At 64.8% G+C, this 18,139-nt stretch overlaps 2 protein-coding genes across 3 annotated transcripts; both read left to right on the forward strand.

The window, feature by feature from the left end:
- The first annotated feature begins 62 nt into the window (after nucleotides 1-62).
- Nucleotides 63-10,644, forward strand: LOC123349902 (sushi domain-containing protein 6-like). 2 transcript variants are annotated; one of them, XM_044988177.1, is made up of 5 exons: nucleotides 63-324; nucleotides 3,611-3,755; nucleotides 5,143-5,355; nucleotides 7,325-7,472; nucleotides 8,711-10,644. In XM_044988177.1, the coding sequence occupies exons 2-5, from the start codon at nucleotides 3,647-3,649 to the stop codon at nucleotides 9,018-9,020; spliced, it is 780 nt and encodes a 259-aa protein (XP_044844112.1). In that variant the 5' UTR covers nucleotides 63-324; nucleotides 3,611-3,646; the 3' UTR covers nucleotides 9,021-10,644. The 2 variants fall into 2 exon arrangements, with proteins under 2 accessions (XP_044844112.1, XP_044844111.1); XM_044988176.1 differs by lacking the exon at nucleotides 63-324 and adding an exon at nucleotides 1,681-1,838 and having other exon boundaries at nucleotides 8,711-10,643.
- Nucleotides 10,645-11,874: 1,230 nt separating this feature from the next.
- Nucleotides 11,875-17,935, forward strand: NCCRP1 (NCCRP1, F-box associated domain containing). The gene is made up of 6 exons (XM_044989082.1): nucleotides 11,875-12,212; nucleotides 14,224-14,292; nucleotides 15,338-15,425; nucleotides 16,281-16,376; nucleotides 17,050-17,191; nucleotides 17,564-17,935. The coding sequence occupies exons 1-6, from the start codon at nucleotides 12,017-12,019 to the stop codon at nucleotides 17,702-17,704; spliced, it is 732 nt and encodes a 243-aa protein (XP_044845017.1). The 5' UTR covers nucleotides 11,875-12,016; the 3' UTR covers nucleotides 17,705-17,935.
- The last annotated feature ends 204 nt before the right edge of the window (nucleotides 17,936-18,139 follow it).

Raw genomic sequence — 18,139 nt, forward strand, 5'->3', positions numbered from 1 at the left:
GTAATGCAGGTATTAGGGCCCTGGAGGATTCTGGGTACAGAATGGGGTGCTGAGGCTGGGCTGGGCAGGGGCCCTCTGGGTAACTGAGCTGTTAGGGCCCTGGGGATTCTGGGTAACAGAGACTGGGGCTGGGTAGGGTGCACAGAGGACCCAGGGAACTCTGGGTAATGTAAGTGCTAGAGCCCTGGGGGATTCTGGGTACAGAATGGGGTGCTGGGAGCTCATTATGCCAAAGCAAAACTCTTCAGGGCTGGATGGGCAGAGTGATGCTGGGAGGCGGGTGAATGGGGAACAAAGGGAGAAGTGGGACCCTGCTTGGAGCAGGTGAGGATTAGGCTGGGGTGATGGGAGAGGGTGTGTGTGTGAGGGTGGGGGGCTGGCTCAGGCCGGGGGGTGCAGTGACCAGGCTGGGGGGGCAGTAGGGGGCTGGCTCAGGCCGGGGGGGTGCAGTGACCGGGCTGGGGGGCCGTAGGGGGCTGGCTCAGGCCGTGGGGCCGTAGGGGGGTGCAGTGACCGGGCTGGGGGGGCAGTAGGGGGCTGGCTCAGGCCAGGTGGGGTGAAGACACCAGGCTGGGGGGGCAGTAGGGGGCTGGCTCAGGCCGGGGGGTCGTAGGGGGGTGCAGTGACCGGGCTGGGGGGGCAGTAGGGGGCTGGCTCAGGCCGGGGGGTGCAGTGACCGGGCTGGGGGGGCAGTAGGGGGCTGGCTCAGGCCAGGGAGGTGCAGTGACCGGGCTGGGGGGGGCAGTAGGGGGCTGGCTCAGGCCGGGGGGTGCAGTGACCGGGCTGGGGGGCAGTAGGGGGCTGGCTCAGGCCGGGGGGTGCAGTGACCGGGCTGGGGGGGCAGTAGGGGGCTGGCTCAGGCGGGGGGGGGGCAGTAGGGGGCTGGCTCAGGTCGGGGGAGTGCAGGGGGTGCAGTGACCGGGCTGGGGGGCAGTAGGGGGCTGGCTCAGGCCGGGGGTCGTAGGGGGGTGCAGTGACCGGGCTGGGGGGGCAGTAGGGGGCTGGCTCAGGCCAGGGAGGTGCAGTGACCGGGCTGGGGGGCAGTAGGGGGCTGGCTCAGGGCCAGGGGGGTGCAGTGACCGGGCTGGGGGGGCAGTAGGGGGCTGGCTCTGGACGGGGAGTAGCAGTGACCTGGCGGGGGGGGCGGGGGGGGGCTGGCTCAGGCGGGGGGGGCAGTAGGGGGCTGGCTCAGGTCGGGGGAGTGCAGGGGGTGCAGTGACCGGGCTGGGGGGCAGTAGGGGGCTGGCTCAGGCCGGGGGGTCGTAGGGGGGTGCAGTGACCGGGCTGGGGGGGCAGTAGGGGGCTGGCTCAGGCCAGGGAGGTGCAGTGACCGGGCTGGGGGGCAGTAGGGGGCTGGCTCAGGCCGGGGAGTTGCAGTGACCGGGCTGGGGGGGCAGTAGGGGGCTGGCTCAGGCCGGGGGGTGCAGTGACCGGGCTGGGGGGGCAGTAGGGGGCTGGCTCAGGGCCAGGGGGGTGCAGTGACCGGGCTGGGGGGCAGTAGGGGGCTGGCTCAGGTCGGGGGGGTGCAGGGGGTGCAGTGACCGGGCTGGGGGGCCGTAGGGGGGAGGAGGAAATTGACTCGCGCTGGGAATTACCCCCCCGCCCGCCGCTACTCGGATTTTCCAGCCGGCCCCTAGGGCGGAGCCGGCAGCTTTAAAACCCGCCCCCGGGCCGGCTCCGGCTCCGGCTCCGCTTTGCAAGTTGCTCCTGCTGCCTGCTGGGCCCTGGAGCCGGAGCCGCCGGGGGGACTCGCCCAGCGCCCTGCGGGGTGACCCCGGCTCCGGAGCGCCCCGGCTGGGGGGAGACGGGGCCGCCGTGATCCGGAGCGCCAGGACCCGGTGAGGGAGGGGGTGGTCTATCCGGGGGGAGGGGGGACCCCTATGGGGAGCAGGCAGGGACCCCGGCTGGGGCAGAATCTCTAGGGGCGCGGGGACCCCGGGGTGGGGTCTCATGGGGGGCGAGGAGCCCTAGGGGGAGCAGACGGGGACCTCAGATGAGGTCGGGGTGCAGAAGTTGGAGAGGGGAAGAATCTCCAGGGGCGCAGGGACCCCGGGATGGAGGGTGGGGTCTCCAGGGGCGCAGGGACCCCGGGATGGAGGGTGGGGTCTCCAGGGGCGCAGGGACCCCGGGATGGAGGGTGGGGTCTCCAGGGGCGCAGGGACCCCGGGATGGAGGGTGGGGTCTCCAGGGGCGCAGGGATGGGGTTTACTGTCTCCCTTTCTCCAGGGGTGCAGGGATCTCTCCCTGTTTGAGGAGAAGTATCTGACCCCCTCCACTCCCCCGAGCAGCGGGCTGGGCCTGGGACCCTGGGCACATTGGGGTGTGTGGATGCCCCTTGACAGTGGGGTGGGGGAATCGCTTCAGCTATCGCTGTCTGGATCCCCCTTGAGATCCCTTGTCGGCCCGGGGCAGGGAGAGCCCCTCGAGTCCTGCCCTTAACTCTGGCACTGACGCTAAGTGGCTCCTGGCATGGCCAGGCCCTTTTTCGGGGGATCTGGGCGGGGGGGGGGTCCCTCCTGCTCCAGGTCGCTTTGAAAGCCAATAACCTGTGGAGCCCATGGCTGCCCCCCGTTCCCCTGCGTCTCAGAGCGCCAGCAGGCCGGGTGGGTGGCCAAGCCAAAGGGGAGATGCTTGGAGAGCGAGCGGCTTGGGATCTGGGGGCTCCCTGCCCCCCCCCAGGCTGCAGAGAAAGGAGCTGTGACTCTTACCAGGGCACAGGCTGGCGAATAGGGGGTGGCAAGTGGCCCCCCACATCCAAATCCAGCCCCAGCTGCTAGAGACCAGCGGTTATCAAACCCCTTTTATCTAAAGCATTTTTGATGAACCTCTAAACCAGGGGTGGGCCACATCTGGGTATGGAATTGTGTGGCGGGCCATGAATGCTCACGAAATTGGGGGGTTGGGGTGTGGGAGGGGGTGTGGGCTCTGGGGTGGGGCCAGAAATGAGGCGTGCGGGAGAGGGCTCGGGGATGGGATGGGGGCACGAGGGCTCTGGCTAACGATGCAGGCTCTGGGGTGCAGGAGGATAGGACTGAGGGGTTCGGAGGGTGGGAGGGTTATCAGGGCTGGGGCAGGGGGTTGGGGTGATGGAGGGGGTCAGGGGTGCAGGCTCCAGGTGGTGCTTACTTCAAGCTACTCCTGGAAATAGTGGCATGTCCTTCTCCGGCTCCTATGCAGAGGCATGGCCAGGCGGCACTGCGTACTGCCCCGTCCGCAGGTGCCACCCCTGCAGCTCCCATTGGCCGCAGTTGCCGGCCAATGGGAGCTATGGGGGCAGCATATGGAGCCCCCTGGCTGCCTCTATGTGTAGGAGCCGGAGGGTGGACATACTGCTGCTTCCAGGAGCCGCATCATGCGAAGAGTGGGGCAAAACCTGGACCCCAATCCCTGGCAGGAGCTCAAGGGCTGGATTAAAACATCTGAAGGGCCAGATGCGGCCCCCGGGCTGTAATTTGCCCATCCCTGAACTAAACCCATTTCTCCGAAGCCAGTGGGCGTCTCCCTCCAGGTTCTGACCCATAGCTTGGTCCTGGGAGGGAGAGGGGTGGTGCTCACTTTGTAAGGTGGGTTATCAAGTCATACAGGATGGTAACGTGTTGGCTTATTGCAGCTGGTTCTGCAGCTCCGGGCAGAGGCTACCGGTGAGATGGTGAAGGCGCCAGGATGTCTCGGGCTGCGCTGGCCCTCGGGTTACCTCCCCACGGCTCTGTTCTTCGCAGCGCTCTGCGGCTCTGGTGCTGTCCTCAGGAGGAAAGGTACTGTCTGGTTCTCACTTTCCAAACCTGCTCGTCTGCCTTTCCCTCCCCTCCTGAATGAAACCGTCCCATCAAAATATTTTTGATGGAAAATTGGGTATTCGACTATTCGATGATCAGGTATTCGACAATTTTTTGGCAAAAAAAAATCTGCTTCCCCCTGGAAAACTTGGATTTTTTTTTTTTAACTGAAGAACTGAGCACCTGAAAAGCAGAATATTTTCATTTGGCTTGGCAGCTGTGGGACCTCATGGGAGTTGTAGTCTGGGTGTCCCCTGCTCCTGTTCTCTTCTATAGGCCAGTTAGACTACGTTTCCCATGATGCAACATGCTATATGTTCTTGGACACTGGAGGTGGTGAATTATGGGCAATCCTGGCTGTGGTGTATCATGGGAGTTGTAGTCCGGTCAGGCAGCTCAGCGTATAGAGGAGAATGAGGAGCATGAGGCACATGAACTACAACTCCCATGAGGTGCAGCAGTAGCATTTCCGAATTGAAATATTTGGGTGCTTGAATTTTTGCTGAAAAATCAAAAATTTCCAGGTGGAAAAACCCATTTCCTGATCATCTCTGCAGCCTGCCCCATAGCTCTTGTCTTGGTCCCCAGTGCCTCAGCTCTAGGAATAGAGGGGTGGGAGCTAGGCTGGCTATGGGCTGGTCTCCCATCCCTCCTGCAGTAGATCTAGCCACCCCGGTAGCTAAGATGCCAGTAGCTGGTTGAAGTTAGGTGCAACGGCTGGTGCTGGGGGGAACCCTCGGGAGAGAGATTGATGGAGATGAGGAACGTAAAAGCCCAGCCAGCTTAGCCGTGGGTTTGCGGGCAGCGGGCATTTCGCTGTTGGTGAGTCACTACTTCTCCATCCCTTCCACGGAACCAGGAAGTCCCCCACCATGCTGGTCTTGAGGCCAGACTGAAATCTGGAGCGAAGCAGGGGCAGCTGGGGTGGGCATCCTTCCCAGAGCAGCCAGACGCCGCAGGAGCGGCATGGGGAACTCGGCTCCTCCGGATCTAACCTCTCTCTGCCCTGGGGGAAATTTGGGGTGAGGGGAGACGATCCAAGGGGAAGAGGGAGGAAAAAGAAGGGGCTGGAGGGAGGGGGGAGAGAAACCAGCACGCTGCCCTTTGCCATCTCTGCGAGATAAGAGATCCCCATCCTACAGAGGTCATAGATCACCGGTGACTCTGCTGGGGAGAGATGCTCTCCCACTGGACCCCACTTCCTGCCTAGAGCTGGGGGGAGAACCCAGGAGTTCTGGCTTCCAGCAACCCCCCTGCTCTAACCACTAGTCCGCATCATGCTTCACTGGCTTCTTACCCCACTGAGGGGCTTCTGGTCCCCTTTTCCCCCATGTGACCCTTCGATGTGCCTGTTCGTCCCTTCCAGATTGCCAGTTCCCGGACGCCTCTGATCACACTACCTACAAGTGCGTGTCCCCGGTGTGCAAGCTGTCTCTGGGCAGCGGCACGTTTAAGGCTGGCTCCATGGTGCAGCATTTCTGCGAAGCCGGCTACGTCCTGGCCGGCCACCCTGGGGTCTCTGTCTGCAAGGGCGGCCAGTGGAGCGTGCTGAAGCCGGTCGTCTGCAAGCCCCTGGCAGGTCAGTGCGTGCCCAGGCCGGCGGTCCCTCTCCTGCTGCGATGGGCAAGGGCCTCTGCCAGAGACATGGTACCCATTGGGACCCCCCGCAGCAGCTCGCAGGGCCTGTTTGCTCAGCCCGGCGGCAGCTGCTAGCATAGGCAGAAGTGGTGCTGTCCTAGTGCTGAGAAATGGGTGCTGGGGGAAATGCGACCTCTGTGTGCCGCTTCCTCGTCTGTATTATCATTGCATATTGCAGTCCCACCTAGGAGCTGCCATCCATGGCCCAGGCTCCCATTGTGCCAGGCACTGTACGTTTTTATTGCTATTAAGTATATTACGGCAGTGTGTGGGTGCCTCAGTCATAGACCACATTGTGCCAGGTGCTGTACAGTTTTATTGCTATTAGGTGTATTACGGTAGCGCCTAGGACCCCATGTCATGGCTTAGGTCCCCATTGTGCCAGGCGCTGTACGTTTTTATTGTTATTAGGTGTATTACGGCAGCGTGTGGGTGCACCAGTCATAGACCACGCTGTGCCAGGTGCTGTACAGTTTTATTGATATTAGGTGTATTACGGTAGTACCTAGGGCCCCGCATGGCCCAGGTCCGCGTTGTGCCAGGTGCTGTACAGACATGGAATAAAAAGAGGGCCCGACAAAGCCTAAAATCCAGGTATTAGCCCCATTCTGCAGCTGGGGAATGGAGGCCCAGGTTTACCAAGGTCCTTCAATGCCCAACTCCCATGAAAAGTCTGGGCCTTAGAGTGACTCGCCCCAGGCCAGCACCCTCCCCCCCGTGTCACGTCTCTGAACCTGGGCTGCCGGGTGCTAACCAGAGCTGTGGACACATTCAGGCTCCGGCGGGAGCTCTGGCTCCCGGGCCCATCGCCTCCCTCGGCTCCGGAGTCTGAGCCGTGACGGCTGCATTTCGCGTCGGAGCTCCAGGCCGGGTCGGAGTGGGGCTCTGAGACTCGCTGCCGGGGGGCTGGGTAGACGGACCCACCCAGGCGCTTGCCAGCGGTCGCTCCCAGGGGCGCCTTTGCCTTTGCTCAGGAAGCTGTGTCTTGCGGTGCGTGGGCGGCTCGCGTTTCCTCTCTGTTACGTTCCTCTTCCGGGGGTGTGACGCTGCCGGTGGAAACTTCCTCCTGCTCCGTGACGGGGGGCACGCAGCCCGTGTGACGCCTGCCGGGAAGGGTGCTGGTGGGGAGCGGGAGGGGGGGATGGTGGATGCACAGAGGAGACCCCCAGCCATCGCGGCCCCATCTGCCCCTGAGCTGCTCCCTCGCCCCCTGCCCTCGCTGGTATCCCCGTCTCTGGTCCAGGAGGAATTGGGGGGCCCTTTGCTCCCTCTTTTCCAGCACTGGTTGGGATGAGGCGGGTGAAACCCAGCCACGGTCAGTCATGTGAGAACCCCCCTGGTTAGTCCCCAGCCCATGGTGCTGTCCCTGCTCCAGACCACTAACCTATTAACTAAAGAGAGGCTGCGTGGCCTAGTGGATAGAGTGCTGGGACATGGGAGACCTGGTTTCTATTCCCTTGGCCAGCTGGATGACCTCGGACAAGTCACTTCCTCGCCCTGTGCCTCGGTTTCCCCACTCACCTTTTGTCTATTTAGACTGAGTTGTGTGAGACTGGGGGGGAGGGCAGTCTCTCACTCTGGGTCTGGGCGGCGCCTGGCACAAGAGGGGGGACCCCCATCTTGGCTGGATTCTGCAGTGAAGGTCCCCCGGGTCTTGGTGTTGCCAGGTGCCGTGGGAGGCACCTGCCTTCCTGGCACCTGAGCGCCATCTAGGGCCCGGAGGGCGCACGTCCCCCGTCTGCGTTTCGAGTCCCTCTGGCTGCTTGTTGTTTAATGCATCCCCTTGGGGGTCGGGCTCCAGTTTGGGGGGCTGGTACCTGAGATCTGGCCGCCCTGAGCTGCAGGTGGCTGTGAAATGTCCCAGCTGCTGTGTGTGACCTGCTGACCTTCCTCTCCCCCCCCGCCCCCAGGATCCCCGGTGCCTCGCCCCGGCTCCGTCATCGCTGTCTCCTCCATCCCCATGGTGGCTGCGGCCTCGGTGACGGCGTCCGCCCTGCTGCTGGTGGCCATGGTGTGTGTCCTGGTGGGGCCGAAACCCTGTAGCTACTGGTGCTGGAGGTGAGCTCTGCCGCCTTTCTGGGCGGGGGCCGGAGCAACGGTGCTGGGGGAGCAGGCGCAAACCTGTGCTCCCTTCTCCCATTGGTTGATGTCCCCGGGGGGGGTCCAGCCCCCACCCTCTGTCTCTCCCCTTCCTGCCCAGCCCCTTGGGGTGCGTGGGTCTGACTCACCCTCTGGCCTCCTCTCGTCTTTGCCCGGTCAGCCAGTGCTGACCCCAAGGCGGGACTAGGGGGCACCACGCTGCAGGGGAGGGGGCTGCGCAGAGGGTGCTGGGGAAACTGACGCCCAGCGAGAAGGGAAGTGGCTTGCGCTGGGTCAGTGTAAGGACCAGGGCACCCAGCCCCCCTGCGCTAACCACTAGCCCCCACACTCCTCCCAGAGCCCGGGAGAGAACCCAGGAGTCCTGGCTCCCAGCCCCCCTGTGCTAACCACTAGCCCCCACTCTCCTCCCAGAGCCAGGGAGAGAACCCAGGAGTCCTGGCTCCCAGCCCCCCTGTGCTAACCACTAGCCCCCACTCTCCTCCCAGAGCCAGGGAGAGAACCCAGGAGTCCTGGCTCCCAGCCCCCCTGCGCTAACCACTAGCCCCCATACTCCTCCCAGAGCCCAGGAGAGAACCCAGGAGTCCTGGCTCCCAGCCCCCCTGTGCTAACCACTAGCCCCCACTCTCCTCCCAGAGCCCGGGAGAGAACCCAGGAGTCCTGGCTCCCAGCCCCCCTGCGCTAACCACTAGCCCCCACACTCCTCCCAGAGCCCGGGAGAGAACCCAGGAGTCCTGGCTCCCAGCCCCCCTGTGCTAACTACTAGCCCCCACTCTCCTCCCAGAGCCAGGGAGAGAACCCAGGAGTCCTGGCTCCCAGCCCCCTGCGCTAACCACTAGCCCCCACACTCCTCCCAGAGCCAGGGAGAGAACCCAGGAGTCCTGGCTCCCAGCCCCCTGCTCTAACCACTAGCCCCCACACTCCTCCCAGAGCCAGGGAGAGAACCCAGTAGTCCTGGCTCCCAGCCCCCTGCTCTAACCACTAGCTCCCACACTCCTCCCAGAGCCCGGAGAGAACCCAGGAGTCCTGGCTCCCAGCCCCCTGCTCTAACCACTAGACCCCTTGCACCCCACCCCCACTACTCCCTGTTGTCATGGCGGTCCTACCCCCATTGTGGTGGGGCCCCGGGGTGGGGGGGGAAGGTCTGGGGCCCCAGGGCGCAGCCGTGAACTTGACGAGGTCTCCCCGTCCCCGAGCAGGTGGTACGAGCCCATGCAGGAGTCCGAGGTGAGCACCGTCGACAGCTGCCCGGTGCCGCTCCCGTCCTACGAGGAGGCCGTCTATGGCTCCCAGGGGGGGCCCGTGCCGCCCGCCCCCCCCGCGCCGACGCCCCTCGTCCTCTCCAGGGGCCTGGCCCCCCCATCGGAAGCAGCCGAGCCCTGTTGGAGTCCAGAGGCCGCCACCCCGCCCCCTTCCTACCAGGAGAGCCAAGCGGCAGCTGCGGCCCGGCCCACGGCGCCCCCTGCCCGGTTCCTATTCCCCGGGGCTGCAAAGGACCCGTGCAGGTAGCCGGGGGGCCAGGGGTCCCCTGGCAGGACCCCGACACTACAGCAGAGACTCCTCATTTGAAGCACACGCAGCCTGCTCCATCTTTCAACTTGCTGAGGGGAGAGGACCCCCCCCCCCCCAGTTACTCAGCAACTTGTGAAGCTGATGGGACTAAAGCAGCCCCCCTCAGAGGGGCGTCTGCAGCCGTCCGCCTGGATGGGGGCCCCCGGGGCTGAGGGACCCCCCCCACAAGCTAACGGCTCTGTCTTTGGGGCAGCCCCCAGGGGCCGATCTTTGCCAGCTGGCTGGTAGCCGCCCGCTCAGCGTGTTCTGATCTCTCTGCACGGCCACCCCATGGGATCCCAATTTTCCCTGCCTCCCACCAGGGTGTCAGTTCCCAGCAGAGCTGTCATGGGTTAACTCAGGGTACAGCTGCCACCTCCCTCCAGCTGTGAGGATCCAGGGGGCGGGGGGCAAATTTATCCCCCCCCCGAGTTCCTAATGCTCTGGCGAACATCCCCTGGGCCTGTTCCATTCTTGGGGGGCCTCCTGTGTGGTCAGCAACCACCCCCCACAAAGAGACCCTGCTCCCCCCAGCTTTCCTGACTCTTCCTATGCTCCCCACCCCCCCACCCCCCAATGCCACCGTCCGTGGGTCCCTGCTGGAAGGGATGAGCCCAGCCCCTCCCCCCGTGTCCGTCCCTCCGTCCAGCTCCATGCACTTTCTCCCCTTGTGTGTGCTGATTAAAATGACCCAGGCTGCTTTATCCCTGGGCCATACTGATGCCCCCGCCCCAGGCCGCAGGTGCTGCTCCGTGGCACTGGGGCTGGCTGGCAGGGGCAGTTGCACCTGGATCCCAGCAGGGGGTGCCGCGGGTGTGGTTTAAATAGCTGCACCCCGCCTCCCTAGCGCTCCCCTGGGTGGGTGGCTCTGGTCTCTTTCCCCCTTCCCACCCCCATCACCCAGGCTCTCTGGCTTGGCTACCGGGGGGTGAGCTGGCACCCCTGGCGGGGGGAGCAGAGCGCAGGGGGAAGCGGCTGCAGGTTCGAATCCCGGCTGGCCCCCGGACCCATCCCGCACAACCACCACTGGGTCCGCGGGCGGGGTGCTGGGCAGGGGCGAATCTTGGGCTATTCCTCGACAGTTGGGCCCGTGTGGCCAGTGGCCCAGGGGCCAGGTAGCCCCACGAAGCTCCTGTTGAAGCCGGGTCAGGTGCTCGGGCTGGCCTGGCTGCACGCGGGCACACGCCCGCCCCCCACGGGGCTGGTTTTGCACAAGGTTGATGGTTCTAGGTTTGTATTTAATGACTATGGGTTTGGTTTTCTTTGCTTTGATGTATTTATATGGGGGGGGTATTTCTCAACACCCCCCCCCAATTTGCGTGCCCCTCCCCCCCACCGCTCTGTGATGCTGGGACGGGGGTTGTGGTCCTGGGGGCTATTAAGGATCCGAGGTGCTAATTAAAACACTCACCCCACCCGCCCCTTGTCTCCCAGGTCTGGTTTTGTGCAGGGGAGGGGCCGTGTGTTAGAACTAGGAGTGTGTGTGGGGGGGAATAAGCCCCCATTTGTCCTTCTGATCGCCCCTCCCCCTTGGCTGCAGGAGGCAGGTGCTCGAAGTTCGGGGGGAGGCGTGTGTGTGTGTGGGGGGGCTTAACTTGGCCTCCTGCCTGGTTGTAGGTGCCGGAGGCTCAGAGAGGCAGGGCCTCCCCTCTCCACCCTCCCCCCCAATTCCAGTCAGTGCCGGTGGGAGCTGCAGCCCGTAGACCCCTGCTAGGCCTGTCACCCCTTCCCGGGGGGTGGAGTCCCCGCTGGCTCTGGCCCCGCTGCTGGGGGGCAATGGGGCTCCCAGCTGGATTCCCCAGCCCCACCTGCCCCCCTTTTGTGGCAGGATGGGGCCCTCAGGCCTCCCCCCTTGGGAGGAGGGGCAGGTCCCCTGTGCTTAGCGTCAGCCCTTTGATTTCATCCCAGCTGGTCCCTGCTCGGCCCCTCGCCTGGTGGGACACCCCCTTCGAAGGGCTGCTGACCCCCCTGGCTACAGGGAGTGGGGGGGTTAAATCGACCCTGGGCCTGCTCAGTCCAGCGGGGCCTGGCCCCCTCTCTGCCCTCCTGTATGTGGCCCAGTCGCTGTGGCTGCCGCAGGGGTCCAGCGGGGGACCCAAAGCCGGGGCCCCCACACCGGTGCTGCGGCCCCCCCGAGGGGGTGATTCCAGCTCCCGCCGTTGCGCCCGTGCCAGTCGCATGAAATCCCTTAGTGAGAAGGCTCAAGGGGTGAGGCCGGCCCTTAGCTCGCTGGGGCGTTGCTGTTAGCTGTGACGTTCTGCCCCAGCCCTGGCTGCATCTCTCGGCGAAGGGGCTGGAAGCTGCTAGAAACAAGGATGCTGCTGCTGGCCCTTTGTCTGCGTGGGAGGGAGCAGCTGCCAGGGCCCAGCCGGCCGCAGGAATCTGAGGTGTCAAGGAAGAGACAGTGGGAGGCGCCGGCCTGGCCTGTCCGGGCACCTGGCTTCCTTTGTTCTGTGGCAGCTGGGCCGACAGGTTCGGATCCCTGATCTGGTTTGTTTCAAACCGCTTCCTGGTGGAGGGTGCAGGGCCCTGCCCACACGGAGCTGGGGTTGGCCCAGGTCCCAGCGGCACCCCCCTCGGCCCTTTCCCTGCGGCTGGGGGAGGGGAGGGGCTAGGACTCCTGGGTTCCTGTCCCAGCTCTGGGAAGGGGGGGGTGTTGGGGGAGCGGGGTTGGGAGTGAGAGCCTCAGCCCAGTGGGGGAGCCTGGGCCGGGGCTAGCAGGGGGCTGTGGGTCAGGAGGGAGGGGCCCCGGCAGCTCTCCGTGGGGCTGCGCCTTTGCGGCTTGCACAACAAGTGTGTACGTGTCCCGCCTGCCCACAGCCCGTGTCATCGCCTCCCCACCCCCACCCCGGCTGGATCCCCCACCCCGCCGTTGCCCCACAAACCTTCCTGTTCCTCGTCCCGCCCTGGGCAGGCATCCCAGCTCCCCAGTCTCCCTCCTGCCACCCCTCGGGATGGCGTCCCAGCAGCTGCGGGCCCAGACGCTGCCCCTCTCCCCCAGGGCCCAGGAGCGCAGCTGGCAGCAGCAGTTCGAAGGGGCCTGGGAACTGGGCCGCAGGGGGGTCCCCCCGCCCAGGGACCCCAACTGGAAAGCCCTGGGCCAGCGCAAGCCCTTCGAGAGGAACCTGCTGCGGAGCCCCAACCCCGAAGGTAACGTCTGTCCCGCCGCGACCGCCCGATGCCAGCTGCTCCCTAGGGGCAGGGCCTGGCGCCTCGGCTGAGTCAGCCCCAGCTGGAGGGGGGAGGGGGGGATATGTACGGTGGTAACAGCCGGGGTCCTGGCGTGCCAGGTGCTGCACGTCCCGGCCCTGGAAAGCTCCCAGTCTCGCCAGCCAGGCTGGGCCGTGGGGAAGGGAAGGGGGAGGGGCATGACCCGGGGGGGCACCCTGGTTAATAAACCCCGGGGCGTGCCTGGAGAGGGGAGGGTCTGCACAGGACTTGGGGTGGGGGGTTCCCCTCCTATGGAGCTATTTCGAAAGGTCCCCAGATCTCCCCCCCCGTAGGGTGACCAGATGTCCCGATTTCATAGGGACAGTCCCGATTCTGGGGTCTTCTTATCTAGGCTCCTATTACCCCCCACCCCCTGTCCTGATTTTTCACACTTGCTGTCTGGTCACCCTGCCCCCCTCCCCCTGGGGCCTATCCGCCCGCTGGGCCGGAGCCAAGCGTGGGGGGGCTGGAATGCGGCTGGGGGAGCCTGACTAGCTGCACCCCCCGCCCGCGCGCCAGGCACCTGCTCCAGTAACCGGCCCAAACGCCGGCACTTGCCCCAGGGCCGCTCCAGTACCGTGCAGCACGGGAAGGGTTAATCAGGGCTGCTCCCTTCCCCCGCTCCGATGGAGGGGTCCTGGGTCAACAGCTGCCCCTCCCCAGAGGGCATGGGATTGCTGTGTAAACAGCGGCCCTGCCCCTCCCCAGAGGTGGCTGCATCTCCATGCCAGGGCACGGGAGTGCTGTGTAAACAGCGGCCCTGCCCCTCCCCAGAGATGGCTGCATCTCAGCACTGGGGAGGGATCTTTGTAAACAGCGGCCCTGCCCCTCCCCAGAGATGGCTGCATCTCCATGCCAGGGCACGGGATTGCTGTGTAAACAGCGGCCCTGCCCCTCCCCAGAGGTGGCTGCATCTCAGCACTGGGGAGGGATCTCTGTAAACAGTGGCCCTGCCCCTCCCCAGAGGTGGCTGCGTCTCAGCACTGGGGAGGGGTCTCTTTGTCAGTGGCTGCTGTGCTCCTCCCCAGAGGTGGCTGCAGTGTATGGTGTTTCTGTGCGGTTGATGGCCTGCTGCTGCACCCTACTCCAGAGGCAGCGGCACCCCAGTACTGGGTGAGGGATCCCTGTGTTAACAGCTACCACCTCCCACCCCAGAGGCAGCTGGTTGTCAGTGCAGGGTGAGGGATTTTGTATAAAGCCCCCCACGTCCCACCCCAGAGACAGCCGCATCTCACTGCTAGTTGAGGGATCCCTGTATAAACAGCTGCCGTGCCCCACCCCAGAGGCAGCCGCATCTCAGGCGATGCGATTCCCTGTTTGGGATGTGCTGTGGGATCCCTCGGGGGTGGAGGGGTTAACATCTCTCCTCATTCACGTGGCCCGAAGGCAGCCCCGTCTCCGGGGAGGTCTCTGCTGCAGGGAAGGAGGCTCGGGGGCCTGTCCCAGCTCGCCGGCTTGTCTCTGGAGGAAAGGGGATTTAGCTCCGACGCCAGTCCCAGCCTGCTGCCCGGGAGTGCCCCGGGTGCCGCCAGGGCTGTCGCTCTGGGACTGCTCCATCAGCTCGATGAATCAGCATCCCCCCACCCCCACCCTACTCTTACAAATAGTTCTCCCCCGTGGCGCCTTCCAGACCCCTCCCCGGCTACTCTCCGGGGGTGGGGGGGAAACTGAGGCACCGAGCAGGAAAGTGGCTTGGCCAAAGCCACGCAGAGAACCCAGGAGTCCGGGCTCCCAGCCCCTCCCCACCAACCCACTAGCCCCCTCTCTGTGATACAACCCAGGCGTCCTGACTCCGATGCTAACCACTGAGCCATGCTGCCTCCCTGGAAGAAGGGCGGAGGACGAGCGGGGACGGGGGCGCTGCTGGGGTGGGATTGTGGAGGGTTGGGGGGGTGTTGTGCTTAGGCTGGAGGGGTGACCGTGTTGTGTGTTTCGTTCCCCCCACCATCAGGTGTGAACATTTCGGAGCCAGCTCCCCGCCAGCCACCCAACAGCCCCCGGGGGCCGCTGGAGTCCTTGGGTAAGTGCAGGGAAAGGGAGCCTGGGAGGGGGGGGCTGGTTCCCCCTTCCCCCTCTGTCCTCCTATGGGGCACTGAGGAGCATAGGCATTGGGCCTGGCCCTGCTGGAAACCCGGGGGCTGGGAGCTGCCTTGTGTGTCCCGGGAGGGGCAGCATCAGGCAGGAAACCTGCCTCTGCGTACTTCACCTCTGCTTCACGGCCTCCCCACAGGGCTAAGCTGGGTGCCCTTCGATTTCCCTGGGGGCAGCTGCATCCCTATATAAACCGCTGCCACGTCCCACCCCAGAGTCAGCTGCATCGCAGCTCCGGGCGAGGGCTCCCTGTATAAACCGCTGCAACGTCCCACCCCAGCGTCAGCTGCATCGCAGCTCCGGGCGAGGGCTCCCTGTATAAACCGCTGCCACGTCCCACCCCAGCGTCAGCTGCATCGCAGCTCCGGGCGAGGGCTCCCTGTATAAACCGCTGCCACGTCCCACCCCAGCGTCAGCTGCATCGCAGCTCCGGGCGAGGGCTCCCTGTATAAACCGCTGCCACGTCCCACCCCAGCGTCAGCTGCATCGCAGCTCCGGGCGAGGGCTCCCTGTATAAACCGCTGCCACGTCCCATCCCAGAGTCAGCTGCATCGCAGCTCCGGGCGAGGGCTCCCTGTATAAACCGCTGCCACGTCCCACCCCAGAGTCAGCTGCATCGCAGCTCCGGGCGAGGGCTCCCTGTATAAACCGCTGCCACGTCCCACCCCAGCGTCAGCTGCATCGCAGCTCTGGGCGAGGGCTCCCTGTATAAACCGCTGCCATGTCCCACCCCAGAGTCAGCTGCATCGCAGCTCCGGGCGAGGGCTCCCTGTATACACCGCTGCCACGTCCCACCCCAGAGTCAGCTGCATCGCAGCTCTGGGTGAGGCATCCCTGTCTAAGCCGCTGGTCCTCCCTAGAGCCAGCTGCATCTCTTGTGCTCCTGGTACAAGCCTCCTCTGGCTCTGCAGACCCAGTTGCTGTCAGGGAGGCTTTTTTCTGCTGCATTTAACCCTCCTTGTTACCCTCCCAAGGTGATTTCAGCGGCTGGGCCATTAGCACCGAGGAGCTCCCTCCCCTGGCAGGCGGCACGAAGCCCGGCTCTGCGGCTCCGCGCTTCAGGTGAGCAGCTGTCCTGGGCCAGCCTGGGGATCAGGCGGCTACTCGTGACTGGGCCGTCGACGTGGTTTATGGCCCTGCTGTCGCCCCCTTGTGCCCACACAGCTCTAGCAGGAGATCCGAGCGCGTTGGGCACGTGCCTCCCTGGGCTGGATCCAAAGAGAGGGAGCTGGGCATGCGTCTGGCCGGCTAGTGCAGCCCCCCTGGGGGGCGCGGGGGGGGGGGGAGGCCTAATTCTGGAGCTGGTTGCTTTACTCACCTAGCCAGTGGCACCACCCAGGCTAGGTTAGGCCAGTGGCACCGCCCAGGCTAGGTTAGGCCAGGGTGTAGATCGCCCCGTGTGGCGACACTGGGTGGTGCAGGCTTGAGGCGACAGAAGGGAACCAGAGTCGGGGTCTGAGTCCAGCAGCCTCCATGAAGAATTGTGAGTGTTATTTATTAGCTGGCTTACCATGGCACCCAGGCACGCCAGTTATAGACCCGGCCTCTGCTGCGCCAGGTGCTGTACGTTGCCATTGTTATTAGGTGTATTACGGTAGCACCTCGGTGCCCCAGTTGTGGCCCAGGCCCCCACTGCGCCAGGTGCTGTACGTTGTTGTTGCTATTAGGTGTATTACAGTAGCACCTCGGCGCCCCAGTCATGGCCCAGGCCCCCACTGCGCCAGGCGCTGTACGTTGTCGTTGCTATTAGGTGTATTACGGTAGCACCTCGGCGCCCCAGTCGTGGCCCAGGCCCCCCACTGCGCCAGGTGCTGTACAGACACAGAACAGAAAGACGCCCCCTGCCCTGTACACCTGTCCCCTGCGGTTCCAACTGACCCGCTCCTCCCTGATCCTTTTCCTTCCCCCTCCTTGCAGCTGGTGCATCAAACAGCAGCGGGTCGACCTGCTGGCCGAGGGGCTGTGGGAAGAGCTCCTGGACTCCTACCAGCCGAACATCACCGTCATGGACTGGTACTGGCTCTTCTTTGAATGCCGCGGGGGGCGGGTCCCAATCGCTGCCTCCACATCTCCCCTCCCCCGGTACCTGGTCCAGCTCCCCAGGGCCAGATATGAGCCCTGTCTTGGATCCCATGGGGGTGCTGGCCAGGGTGTGGGGCACCGCGGTGCAGTGCCTTGGCTGGGCTGAAGGGGGCACATCGTCCTTTCCCACGCCCTGCACAGAGCCATGTCCAGGCTATGGGGCAGGAAGGACCGTTGGGCAGTGGGGGTGGCACTCGTCTGAGAATCAGGACACCTGGGTTCCATTCCTGGCGCCCGGCCCTTCTCTTGTGCCTCAGTTTCCCCATCTGTGATAATTTGGGAGTCCTGGCTCTCTATCCTCTCTGCTGTAACCGCTAGACCCTACTTCCCTCCCAGAGCTGCGGGGAGAACCCAGGAGTCCCCCCAACACTAACCACTAGACCCGCCCCCTGCCAGAACTGGGGACAGAACCCAGGAGTCCTGCCTCTCTCTAGCCTAAGCTTTGCCTCTAAAATGAGGATCATGGTACTGCCCCCTTCTGGGTCACAGCTGCAGCTTCGCATTGTCCCGGTAATGGGGACCAGCTCGCCCGGTTCACCCCAGGTTCTGGCAGCGGGGTGGGGGGCGGGATGGCTGCTGTTACCTGGCCTCTGTTCCGGTGCAGGTACGAAGACAGCCGGCTGGCGGAGACCGTGTACCAGCTGCACGTCCGGCTGCTGGCCGCCGACGGGCAGACGGCCCTGCAGGAATTCCACCACCAGGGCCCCGAGCACGGGGCGTCCCAGGAGAAGAAGAACTGGTGCCATGTAAGGGAGACGTGCCCCCCCCCCCGGGAAGGGAGGGGGGCGAGACAGCTCAGGAGTCGCAGGGGTAGGGGTGACTTGGATACACAATATCTGGGCTAGGTCCCAGTCTCCTGAGCGTGCCAGGCCCCAAGGACCCACTGGGGCAGGCCCACAACTGGAGGGAAACTGAGGCACGCATCGGCATCATGCAAATAGCTGCTTCCCACTTGGTCAGAGCGGGCTCGGGCCTTGCCAGTGCAGTGGGTGGCTGAGGGCAGAGGGAGACGGGGGCTGGGAAGGGGCACCAGGGGGTGGGGAAGACGCAGCGCTGGGTCGGGCTCGGTGTCTCTTTGGGCCGTGGGTTCAAGTCCCGATGGTCTCCCCGTTTCGAAGGTTTCCCACGTTTTCCACGGCTACGGCCCGGGAGTGCGCCACGTCCATTTCCAGCACCGGACCTTGGACGCCGAGACGCCGGGCGGGCTCCGCCGCACCAGAGCGACGGACAGCAGCGTCTCTGTGCAGCTGCGGGACTGACGGACGGGCCGGCAGCCGGGGGGCGGGGGAGGGCGCGGTTCGGTTTCTGGTCCCCCAGGGGCTGACGACAGTTCCCGGGCAAAAGCCGGTGCTGGATTCACTGGGAGCGGAGAGCCCTGCCCCCTCTCTGTGCCCTGGGGGCAAAGCTGGGGCTGGGTGAGGCCTGTCAGGTCAGTCTTGCCGCAGGGGTCTGGGAGCCAGGACTCCTGGGTTCTGTGCCCAGCTCTGGGAGGGGTGTGGGGTCTAGTGGGTTAGCGCAGGGCGGGTGGGGTGGGTGTCAGGACTCCTTGGTGTTATTCCCAATTCTGGGAGGGGAGTGGTGTCTAGTGGTTAGAGTCAGGGTGGGGCAGTCTGGGAACCAGGACTCCTGGGTTCTAGTCCCAGCTCTGAGAGGGGAGTGGTGTCTAGTGGTTAGAGCAGGGGTCTGGGAGCCAG

Source organism: Mauremys mutica, chromosome 15, assembly GCF_020497125.1.
Source record: "Mauremys mutica isolate MM-2020 ecotype Southern chromosome 15, ASM2049712v1, whole genome shotgun sequence".
Lineage (NCBI taxonomy): Eukaryota > Metazoa > Chordata > Testudines > Geoemydidae > Mauremys > Mauremys mutica.

Coding starts and splice junctions, on each gene's coding strand:
- LOC123349902 (XM_044988177.1), top strand. CDS start 3,647: ATGGTGAAGGCGCCAGGATGTCTCGGGCTGCGCTGGCCCTCGGGTTAC. Junction 3,756..5,142: donor TGCTGTCCTCAGGAGGAAAG/GTACTGTCTGGT, acceptor CGTCCCTTCCAG/ATTGCCAGTTCCCGGACGCC. Junction 5,356..7,324: donor CGTCTGCAAGCCCCTGGCAG/GTCAGTGCGTGC, acceptor CCCCGCCCCCAG/GATCCCCGGTGCCTCGCCCC.
- NCCRP1 (XM_044989082.1), top strand. CDS start 12,017: ATGGCGTCCCAGCAGCTGCGGGCCCAGACGCTGCCCCTCTCCCCCAGG. Junction 12,213..14,223: donor GCGGAGCCCCAACCCCGAAG/GTAACGTCTGTC, acceptor CCCCACCATCAG/GTGTGAACATTTCGGAGCCA. Junction 14,293..15,337: donor GGGGCCGCTGGAGTCCTTGG/GTAAGTGCAGGG, acceptor TACCCTCCCAAG/GTGATTTCAGCGGCTGGGCC.